General features: G+C 41.1%; 2 protein-coding genes across 2 annotated transcripts in view; one reads left to right on the forward strand and one right to left on the reverse strand.

Moving 5' to 3' along the window:
* GNAI2 (G protein subunit alpha i2) overlaps window positions 1-1,695 on the forward strand; it is a 157,631-nt gene extending 155,936 nt beyond the window's left edge. Inside the window, exon 7 of the mRNA XM_048487350.1 lies at window positions 470-1,695. The gene's annotated coding sequence lies outside the window, so the exon portion shown is untranslated. The remainder of the gene's footprint in view (window positions 1-469) is intronic.
* Window positions 1,696-2,796: 1,101 nt separating this feature from the next.
* GNAT1 (G protein subunit alpha transducin 1) lies at window positions 2,797-11,220 on the reverse strand. Its single transcript, XM_048487351.1, is given in 7 exon segments — window positions 2,797-2,987; window positions 4,485-4,563; window positions 4,565-4,639; window positions 5,132-5,258; window positions 9,368-9,417; window positions 9,564-9,653; window positions 11,131-11,220. Coding segments are annotated over 7 exon segments (702 nt in total).
* Between the last annotated feature and the right edge of the window lie 875 nt (window positions 11,221-12,095).

Consider the following 12,095-nt stretch of genomic DNA (forward strand, 5'->3'; position numbering starts at 1 on the left):
GAATTCGTATACGCTGTAAAAATAATGAAAGAAGACAGTCATGAAAGCTCTGTTTCCTTGGCTAGATGATCAACTAGTGGTAAGCTCAAGGATTAAGTAGAAGCTGAATTGAAGGCCACAAATGGGTAGCACTTTGGAACCACTTCCTGTTTGGATGATCGTGGGCCAGTGCACTCTCAGCCTAACCTATCTCGCTGTTGTTTATTAGAGTAAAATGTAGGAAGGATGAACCATGTATACTGCACTGAGCTCCTTGGAGGAAAGGTGGGATGGAAATGTGGAAAAGATCCATTATGACCCCCAAACTGGGCAAGTGTAACATATAAAGTGTGTGCTTAATTCCGCCTGTAGACATGTACTTCAGCCCTCAATAGTCAACCGCTTGAGACTGCGGGCTGTAGAAGTTTTCACTGGCTATATATCCGAAGGTGGCTGATAAATCCCCCTTCCCTTGTTCTTCCCATTACAGGATTACTTGAACTGCGCCATATGAGGAAGAGGCTGGTGTTGATGAAGGGAGGACTGCACCATTTAACGACTTCTGCTTCTAAGTTTTGTTTCATTCTTTTTAAATTTTCCTAATGACAGAGCTGTGGAGGTTCCTCCTGTCCAAAGGGCAGGCTGCATCGCTTTTCTCGCTCATTGCTGTCCCACCTGCCCCCCGTAGGCCATTTGTATCCTCTCCCTGTGCCCAGAAAGCCTTATTCAAGCGCCAACGATTGCTGGCCTGCCATAGCTGTATTGTTTTCATGATTTTTCCCCTCGTTTTAAAAAAGGCAGAAGTTCAAAGGTAAAAAGATCAGGGTGCTTGGGACATATTTTTCAGGCTCTTTCCTTTTTTGTCTTGTACCCCTCCCCCACTTTGTAAGACATGAGAGATTTTTCTAGTCCAAACAACCCTTTATCGGCTCTGCCAAAGCACTCACTAACCATGCATTTTTCACCTTCCGTCAGGAGGAGCTCTTGCTTGCGGAGCAAGCCTCTCAGCTCCTACCTCTGAAATTTGCACACAGACCAGCAAGAAAACAAACAAACAAAAACATTCCTCTAAAAGCCAATTCGTGCAGGAAAAGTTAATCTGCATTGTTGTTTTTTAAAAAACAAGAATCTTTTTTTAAAAAAACTTTTATTTAAAATGTCAAATAGTAAACGGTCGAGTTGCCCCAATATGAGCTCACCTTCTCTAGTAAATTTTGTGCCTTGAGGGTGTCTGTATGTTTACATCTGTTTCCTAGTTTGCTTCAGTGTGCGTTGTGTTTAGATTTGAATGAAATGGATTTCCTCTTTCCCCAGCCCTCCCTCCCCCTTTCTGCTGTGGTCCAGGCCAAGCTTTTTGTAAGGGGGTAGTGCCCATGAGTTTTAAACATGTTTCTTCCTGGCCACAGAATTAGGTTCCTAAGGGCTAAGATTCCACTAAGGACTAAGCAATGTTGATGTCAACTTCTTTCCATTCCTTTGTGCCCTTCCCCAGGGTTTGGGGGTACTCCTGAGGTTGCTGTACTGTCAGGTCTATTTTAATGTATTTTCTTAGCTCTAACTGTAGCGTCAGTTGAGGAAACACTGCTGTATGTAAGCGACCCTACTGTCGGTGGGCATCAGGGTCATTAGTAACAGTCAGACGCAGCCTAGCTTTTATCACAATGTTTTACCAAAATTGTTCACATGGTTTGAAATAATAAAAAGGTAGAAAGAAAACCCAGTTTGCACTGCCTTGCTTCTCTTGCACTGCCCCGCCAGGCCTTGCGCACACACCAGTGGTTCAGCCCGCATCTTTCATCAGTAGGGAAGGCTTGCTGTTGCACATGAAGCAGATTTCCTGGCTGATTTAGCTCTGAACCGAAGCTACAAGATCACAAAGCGGCAGCACAGGAGAAGAGCTGGCTTCACCTTTTCAAATGACCCCAAAGCCTATGTCATAACTCGGTTGTCACCTGCACTGGAAGGTTCTTGGCCTTGGCATGCAATTTGTGTGGCTCACTGTCTGTCACAGCACTTCATTTCACAGTAGCCAAATAAGACTGCATATGGCAGAGGAGAAGGTCTCAGTGGTATTTCTGAAGTGGTCCTTTTGAGTACTTATCTAAAAGCGTCACTCTGTAAGTCAAACCCTACATTTCCCAATGTTAGGGGTTTTTTTAGTTTCTCATAGTCTAGTTCCTGGTTTACCATGTTTTCAAATAATACCCCAAAGCAGAACATAATGCTGAGCAGAATGCACCTGAAATACCTTACTGCAAGTTTCAGATAAAGGATTTATAGCACAACATGCTCGTTGCTTGTTGAATTTGCTGCTGCTTTGCTTATGTACATTTCAGACAAGAATTTCCGTCTGACCCAGTTCTTATGAGGCAGAAACTACATTCCCTGTGTGTGGTTCATTGCTCCAGGCAGTACCTGTGTATGAATACATCAGCTTAAGAGACAGAGATCACTTCCCTTCGCTCGCTGCTGAACTGGCAATGCTGCTTCTCATGCAAAAGATCAGGGTGCTGAGAGAATGAGAGAGAGAACATCTTGTGCAGAGGTTGAAATTAAGGCCTTTGGAAACTAATTTTCTATGAGAGCCATTTTGTTTGGGGGGGCAGTGCTTCAATCTCAGCCCCCTAAAGTGTTCCCCTAGCAAGGTCTGTTTCCATAGATGCTGCATCTATTCCCACACAAACTAATAATATAGCAGGCTGCCTTTGAGCAAATGAAATAAAGCAGAATGGATTGAGTCTTTTGTTCTGCTTGTTCCCAGTGGGTCCCCATCTCACCTGGACTAGTCAGCCAGCCTAGGAACCAAGGCAACTGCTGTCAGAAGAGGCCACAATTCTTGTGATTCTCTTTTATGAAAATGTCAGTGGCTGCATCAAAGACAAACTTGACATTCTGTGTGTCTGTTGCGCAGGTCATGTGTGAGTAGATTTCCTTGACATCCCGCCCCATGTTCATCTTCAGGGACTGGCCCTTGATGTAGACACCTGCGTCCTCAGGCATATTAAGCCCTGGCATCAGAGAACAGCTCCTCCGAGCCACCTAGCAGTGTCCCTGCACCTCTTTCCACACAAAGCCTCCTGCTTCGGGGCTTATTGACTCTCGGTCGTTTTTCCTAATTCTTTTTAAAAGTCAGGAACTTTGCACGTGTCTGTTGTTTAATGTCTGGTTTTTGCTGTTACCATCCCAAGTTTTACCCTGTTTGAACTGTGTGTATTTGGCAAGAGGAAGAAATCCATTTTGAAGCCTATAAATGGAAAGAGAACTGGAGATGTTAAATTCTGGTTTACGTGGCAGAAAGCTAGGATTTTTCCATAGAGCAATGAGGACCTCTAGTGGCTTGTTTTCTTAAAACACGTTGGTTACAATGTAGGTGTTTTTCCTGAAGGTAGTAATTGCTGTCTTCTCATTGTAAAGGCTCTTGCTGAGAAGAATGATAAGATGCACAGATGGCAAGTTGTTCACCCACCAATGGGACAAATAATAAACACCTCTTATTGCCATTTACTTAACTCATGAACAGGGCAAAACACAATTATTCCACTAGAATAAAAAGTCCAGATTTTCTCATTCCTGTCAGCTGATCGTTCTGTCGATCATCTGACCATTGCAACATCACTCTCATCCCTTCAAGCAAATACAGGTTTTATTGAACAGCTCAGCAGTATGTCAACAAAGCAATGAAGGGGTGAATTAGCTATGAGAATATTCCAATAGCTGTTCTACATTCCTACTTCAACAGGTGTGTGTTCCCAGGTTTTCTTTGGACAACCTCCCTTATTATTAACAGCATAGTATTAATTGATGGTTGTGGGCTTGCTGGGCTGTGTAGCCATGACCTGGTAGTTTTTGCTCCTCATGTTTCACCCGCATCTGTGGCTGGCATCTTCAGAGGCATGTCACTTTGCCATGGGAAGTTACACATCTCACCGTGACGTCCCTCTGAAGATACCATAAGAACATAAGAACAAGCCAGCTGGATCAGACCAGAGTCCATCTAGTCCAGCTCTCTGCTACTCGCAGTGGCCCATCAGGTGCCTTTGGGAGCTCACCTGCAGGAGGTGAAAGCAATGGCCTTCTGCTGCTGCTGCTGCTCCCGAGCACCTGGTCTGCTGAGGCATTTAAGAACATACCAGCCACAGATGCAGGCAAAATGTTAGGAGCAAAAATTACCAGACCACGACCACAAAGCCCGACAAATCCACAACAGCCAGTTGATTCTTGCCAGGAAAGTCTTTGACAAAGCATAGTATTATCTCATCCCACAGAGAGATGCTAATGGGGGAAACCTTGCACAGATAAAAAGGGAGATCCTTAATGATAGGGCTATAGACTTCTTATAGTGATACTAGCTGGTGTTCAAGTAATTGCAGCATTTTTTTCAAACTGATACGCACTGCTGTATCTCTGTCTGACAGCTTCCCATATTTCTTTTCGCTCTCCAGTTGGCCATAGAATATTTCTTCAATTGTATCCCCATATGTAAATGTGGAATGCTGAGAACTCACCATCATAATCAGGAAAGCAGATGCTGAGATGAAGCTTCTTGATCTTTTCTTGGAAAATGTCTTTTTCATTGGAAAAAAGGTGCAATGGAAGTGGTAGCGAAATACCAATGATTACAGATGCTGTTGAATCAATGCAGATTCTCATGCATGCACTTCTGAGAAGAGAAGCACTGCCAAAATACCCTTTACAGTATTACCTAGTGCCCTAATCCAGCATGGCCAAACTTAAGCTGTTTCTGCATCTTCCAAGCAAGTAGCTTGTCCCCCTTTACACATAACTGTTACAGACACAGGACTTGAGTTCTGTTCCGTCTCTGATAGGTATGTTTTGATTCCCAGTTCAGTTTAGTGCTGTTGTAGCTGGCCTGTGTTGGTCCAGATCTCCTGCTGCAAGTGGCAATAGAAATAGCATTTTTCTTTTCAACTTTTGTCATGGAATAATCTGTGCTTGTTGATTTGGTGGTTAAGTCTGTATAAATCTTGTAAAAATCTTTCCTCACAATCTGAATCCAGTTCACGCAGCATCATGTTCAGTCTCCTGATTCCACCAACCTCTGCTGTGCTACATGCCAATTTTAGTGATACACTTTATTTACACATTCTGCCAGGCATTTTTAAAGGGTCAGATGTCTTGGGGTGTTGCTTACCACTTTATCATTCTCCATGAGTACCATGTCATAAGCACTGAGGGCAGCAATGAAGATGATGTAGGTGACTCCCTCGAAATAGGGAATCAACTTATGTTCTGAGCACTGGTCCTCCACATCAAACATCCTGCCAGTAAGTTAAAGAGGAGGAACAGCCTTAACAAGGTCCCTAGTGACTCAATACCTTAATTGTGATGGGAAGAAACGATGCCCATCATATTGGACTGTGGATCATTTCTTTATCTCTATAAATTCTTGTCTCATTTAGCTGTGTATATAGAGTTGAGCTGGATGTTCCATGGCATCTGTTGCTACAATTATTTAATACATCTAAACTTTCCATAAGCAATAAGTAAAGGGAGAAAGGCCTCAGTATAAAGCACCTTCTTGTATTTGCAGATATGCATTTTTTCCAAAGCAAATCTACCAAAACTGCATTTGTTTCAAAGAAAAACTACATTGTTTTGGAATGGTAATCAAAACAAATGTATTAGTCCACTTATTTTTTGTCCAATTAGAATTAAGTCCTTGGTCGCACTAGATTTTCCATGCCCAATTTAAAAAAGATGGGAGGAAGGGCTCTAATATAATAGGCAAGTTTGAAAATGCATTTGTAAAACAAAGGATGCTGTAACATTTAGAAAGCTATATATTCAATTATGATGAAATGCAAGGAGGCATTTGTCCCCCAACAGGATTTGATCAACTAGGCAGCAACATACACTACACACTTAGCCAAAAGACCAAGAAGCAGTGAACAGGAAACAATCAGTCATTGATGTAATAGACCATAATTTGTTTATTTCTTGTATATGTGGTCAGAGGGAGAATCAAGAGGGATCAAAAGATATGGAACTGGCATATAGGAAACATTCATTTGATTGTCAAAACAGGCCTGTGACTCTCTTAAATTGCCTGTAACAGTAGGAGCCTGTGTTCCATTTGGCTGAAATATGGCAGAAAGGTACAATCTCTTAAAACTTCTTCCAAATTGGATGGCCAGCGAAAAGGTTCTAGTGAGAAATGTGCTTCCCATTAAAACCAACAGAAATTAAACAAACATTAAAGTTCTGTTAAAACCACTGAAGTTACAATGAGACATTAAAGTTCTGTTAAAACCACTGAAGTTACAATGAGATTTTTGCTAACATAAGAAATGAAAATCATAAAGCCTTGAATATTTCTACCAGATATTTGGCAGATAAAACTGATTTGAAGAGCCAGACAAGTATGAAGATGCTATTGGCCAGAGATTTGATTTTGACTTCTTCTTTTTTTGCTTATTTTGTGCCAAGAAGTCTCAGCTTGGCAAAAGCCACATATTCTAGAAACTGATCTTTCAGTGCAGATCTAGGCTAGAACATTACCAAGAAAGGTTGGTTAGCCTCATGAACAGTAATTTTCCTTTGGAGGTCCATAAATCTAAGGACAAACGTTGGTCATAATGTAACAAAGAGGCCAGTAGTAGTGAATAAGACATTTTTCGCTCAGATGGAAGCAAGGGTAGTAGAGTTCCAACTCTTGATTCTCAAGTTGTAGTTCTTATGGATTAGAACCTCACATCTCAGTTCTGCTGAACCTCTCGCAACCCTTAGAAACCAAGGTACCTTCTGCAAATACTTTTTCTGTTACTTACCAAGTGTTTTTTAGAAAGTAGGTGGGAACAGATGGGGCTTTTGCCCAGAAAGGTTTCTGATAGCCATTGGAGATTTGATTGACTGTGCGGCTTTAAAAAAATGTTTCTTTGGCAGCAGCTGCCGCCATTGCACAAGGATCTTCACCATGTGACTGAATCTAATTTGCAGCAGCCATTTTGTGCCTGTCTCTGACTCCTGTGACAGGTATTTTGTGGCAGCCATTTTGCTGCTACACATATCACACTGTTAGAACTCCAAAACATTGGGGACCACTGCTCCACAATCATTTTTCCTAGGTGTTTGCAGTTCATTAAAAGACAATAGTCTAGTGCAATGCAGAGGCATCTGGAGTAAAGGAAGCAGGTTTGGTGGTAGATGACAGATTGAAGTGTTCAGGGCAGAAAGATACAGAATCCAAGCTATTTTCACCATGTCACAATAGTACAGTAGTTGGCCAGTCTGATTCATAAATGTTCCAGTTGGTCAAAGCAATATATGTTAGCATACTTGCAGTTCAGCTTCAGAAAGGAAAAGGAAAATTGTCTGTTTGGCTGGGAATAAAATCTTACAGAGGGCAGGAATACCTTTATAAGAGCAAGCCAGTGACAGCTATTAGGTCTTGAGGAGCTAAGGAAGAAAAGGGATGGGAAAACGATAGGTAATGTGACGGAAAGGAGGGAGGGTGCAAAGAAGACAACAAACTAAGGGGAACCTGACAGAAGGGTAGATAAAAGAGGTGTGAAGGAAGAGAACACAGAAAAAAGAACTGAGGTGATGGGAAGGGGGTTTCTGGGAAAAGGAGTTTAGTATTTAAGGCTGGATACTGCAGAGAGCCAAAGATCCTGTGGCCAGATTACAAAATTACAAGTGCTGGTAACGTGGAGGTGAACAAAGAATGCGGGGGGTGAAGAATCAGTAAGAAAGCAGGAAGAGTGGAACTAGCCAGCTATTTCTTTGTCTGCAGGCTTCTGGTTGTACAGAATTATTAAAAGTAACATGGCTGTTACTTTTCATTAATACCACATAGACTGCATATTACAAGGCATTTTTCCCCAATGAAACCTAGAACAAGAGTCCTCTGATCAGAGGTGGGAAAAAGGAAGACCCAGGCATGCTGTATTGTACGAGAGGAGTTTGTGTGACTATCATCCCGAGACTGAAAGTCCCAGAAAGAAGCAAAGTGTACTAGCAGTAAGCAACTGCCTAATAAAGAGTTTGCTGTTTGGGGATGGAGAAATTAATGAAATTTGATTTTAAGTAACAGCAGACCAAAAACTCCTTCATTGATTGGAGTTCTTGGATTTTTGCTTTGTATCATTGGGGGTGAAAAGTGCCATCAAGTCACAGCTGGCTTATGGTTTTCAAGGCAAGATATGTTCAGACTGACCATTGCCTGCCTCCTCAGAGAGTTCTAAATCCTAACATGTAGAAGTTATCAATCTGCTAATTCAGCTACAAGTAAATAGGCTACAGGATATATGCCTATATGAAATGTCAGGGCTGGCCAATGTTGACTTATTCCATCTTCTCTTGCCGTTTATCCTATACTGGCTCAATAGTTTCATGTTAAGTTCTGTGCATTTGTCATGCTTCCTCTGGGTGTCTGCCAGATTTCCCATTCTGAGTGAAGTTCTGAGGACTGAGGCATAAGGGGTCTGAATAGACAAACAGTACCTGAGACACAGTGAGGTGTCTTGCAGTGATTCTCTGGGCAACTTACACCAACTTCATGTGTTCTGCTCTGTAATGTATGACTGGGATGTGATGTCATAACATACCATGTTACTCTGTCACTAATGCAAGCCTCAATGGGTAAGCCAAGGATGTCATGACACACCAATGCAAGGAAAACTAGACACACAGTTGTCATTTTGTCATCAGATTTACTGTTTTGTTCTAGTTAGTGTTATGTTCTATTCTTTTTTGTCCCTGAATTACTATCAGCTGCATCTTGCAAAGTGGCTCTGATATACAAAATCTTTCCTGAATGGAACAAGGGTTGCCAATTCCTAGTAACATCAGCAGAGCAGGTCAAAGCTCCAGAAGTGTGGTTTCTCCTATCACAAAGCATCAGAATTATGACTACAATGCCCGTCCCATTTCTCATATCAGGAGCTATCAAGCATATTACCTTCCTCTTTGTATCAGGGCCAAAATGCTCTCCCTCCATCAGCATTTAAACATCACTGTTACTTTTGATTCCAGTGTTTTTCCTATATGTTGCAGCCAGCTCCATCATCTTCCACGTAGCATCCCTCTCTTCCTCTCCCACCAGCCTTGTATCAACTTCCTGTGCCTTCTTCCAGGGTGACATCTTTTCACAACAAAAAATATGGTAGACAAGTGAATAATTATTTCCCAATGTAAAATTTCCATTGCCTTTGTAATAAAGCTACACTGATTAAAAAAGGAAGGAAGAAAGGAAGAAAATAGCCAGGAAGCCTTTTTGATCTTGTTGCTGTCATTTTTAACTTTGCTCTGTTATACTGTATATATCATCCCTCTTAATCCACACATCTTTTTGCTTCCTGGCATGGTATGCATGATCTCTCTCCACAAATGTGTGGCAGATTTTTCAGCTACTGCAACGCTGTGTTACCTGAAATTGAGATCCTTGATGGAAAACTGAATTTCCGTGATGCCCATAATCTTGTCCTTAGAGCAGAGGTCTTCAAACTATGGCCCTCCAGATGTTCAGGAACTACAATTCCCATCAGCCTCTGCCAGCATGGCCAAGTAGCAGGGCTGATGGGAATTGTAGTTCCTGAACATCTGGAGGGCCATAGTTTGAAGACCCCTGCCTTAGAGCATAGAACATCCTGCTCTGTAGGGATGTATCCAGGTGTCACCAGGTAACTGCAGCTTTGGCCTCTCTGATGGCTGACCTACAGTGCCTAGCAACTTTCAGATACCTCAAATACACTTTTGTTAATGAAACCCTCCCCTTCTTTGATCACCTGGGGAGAATTTCATTAAAAGAAGCCATGATGTCCTGTGTAGGGATAGAGAGACAGGTCAAAGGGACAGCATAATGATGGACTTACCGAATGAGTCTTTAGAGCCCAGATAGTCTCTTCTTTTAGAATGATGCCCCAGCAGAGTCACTATTGATGTAGGATGCACATATAGATCTCACTTTAGGGTTATGAGATCCAGCAGCAATGGTAAGGGGTGGCTCAGGGACAGGGAGAGTCTGCACCACAATGCCAGAAACACTGACACTGTTTTTTCATGCTGTCAAGACGACCAAACTTCTGTTCTGTTTGAAATGCAGCATCTTCTCTTCCGTTTGAAATGTGGCATCTTCTGTTTCAATTGAAATGCAGTCTTTATTTTCTCTCAGTCTAGTTCCAATACTAGAAGTGAGTCTGGCTGGGACAAAAAAGTTGACAGTACAGGCCACAGTGTAAAATAAGGCACATGAAGGAGCAGACTTAGCTCTCCTCACAGATGTGCCTCTTAAATTATGAACTGGATGTGAAGAAAATTGAAAGTATAGTAGAGAATCCAATGGAAGAGTGTAAAAAAATAAAGGAAGATATAGGGAAAATGGAGTTTAAAATGAAAACTCTAGAAGAAAAAATGGAACAAATGGAAAATCAATTGATGTGAATGGAACTAAGACAGAACTAAGACAACCTCTGTAAATTCTTGGATGTAGAGGAAGATGTTCTAGATGAGGATATCAGCAGTGGTGGGATTCAGCAGGTTCGCACCACTTCAGCAGAACTGGTTGTTAAAATGGTGCTTGTAAACAACCAGTTGTTAAATTATTTAAATCCCACCACTGGAACCGGCTGTTAAATTATTTGAATCCCACCACTGGTATAAGTAAAATAATTAGACTTAATTCAAAGATGGCAGAAGGATAAAAGAGAGAGACAGAGAGATGTGTTGATTTACTTTTCTAGGAAGAAGACAAAGGAGGAAATCTTGAAGAACTCAAAGGGCAAGATGAAAATAGAATCAAAAGAAATAATAATTCTAAAGGAAATTCCAAGAAAAAATCTGGGGAAAAGGAAAAATTATGCTTTCCTAATGAATTACTTAAAGGAGAAGAATTTGAGATTTAAATGGGAGGAGCTAGTGAGCTATCAACAACCTACAAAATGAGAAAGTATCTAGACTGACATCAGTATGACAAGCACATAACTTTTTGGATAGAATAAAGACTTTAATGAAGTGGATAATAAAATATTTTAGTAGAGAAAAAGTAACATTTTAATAATTATTTCAACACCAGAAATGGAAGTCAAAATAATTTCTTGGAATATTGGTAGTGACAGTCAGTCTATCTGAATTTGTTACTTGTCAAAGCTGCAGTTATATCATGAACACGCATGTATATAATGCAGTACTCACATCTTGTAGGCCTTGTATTGAAATGCAATACATTGCTCTGTTGCCATCACCTCTGAGGTCAGCAACTGTTAACTCAGAATAGTAATACATGGCCTGCAATGGCAGAATATCAAAAACTAGCTGGTGGAAGTTATTTGAAATATTTGAACTTTTCTACTTTGAGAGCTGCAGTTATTTAAAGTAAACCCATTCCTTGTATGTTCAATAGTTTATATGTATAGTTTGCAAAACTTTGAGTTGAGACCATAATTCTGTGATTTGAGAAATGAGAAGTGGAAAGAAAAAGACAAGTTGAAGGTTGAACAAGCATCTATTGAATAAGAAACAAATAATAAGTAGGGGGGAAATAGAGCTGGAAATCGTTTTTAATACTCCCTTGAGATGTTTCAGGATCAACTGGAGCTCCCTTTCCTTTCCAGCACCAGTCACATTCTAACTTCAGGGAATTTGCCACCTCTGGGAATCAGTTGTTCTGTGATACCCAATGTGAACCAAAGAGCAAGGATCAGGTATAAAGCACCCACAAGGTCTCTCCTTTGCTTTAATCTGTCCTGCCTTTTTAAGTATCTTAAAGCCTTGAGATTAAACCCTCACATGATAACCTCAGCAGTGTCTATCTGATCTCAGCCTGGAGGAAACGACAGCACATTATAAGGGCATTTCCTTGCTGTAGAGAGTAAAGCAGCCAGTAGCACCCATTATTCACCAGGTGAATAATATTTATCTCCGAGTGCAAGAGGAATTGCCAAACCAGAACAAGTTTATCATATATTAAATCACCTGGAGAACAGATATGGAATATAAGGTACACAAGCTGATCAAGAACGGGAAGCTAATCCAACTATTACTCAGTTATATACTTGCTGAGATGGTGGACTTATTTCTGGGAAAGACACATTTCCCAGAAATTCTAAAGGAGAATTGATTATTCTGTCTCACTTCCTTATTGCTGATCTCTCACATAT

Source organism: Sphaerodactylus townsendi, linkage group LG03 (assembly GCF_021028975.2).
Source record: "Sphaerodactylus townsendi isolate TG3544 linkage group LG03, MPM_Stown_v2.3, whole genome shotgun sequence".
Classification (NCBI taxonomy): Eukaryota; Metazoa; Chordata; class Lepidosauria; order Squamata; family Sphaerodactylidae; genus Sphaerodactylus; species Sphaerodactylus townsendi.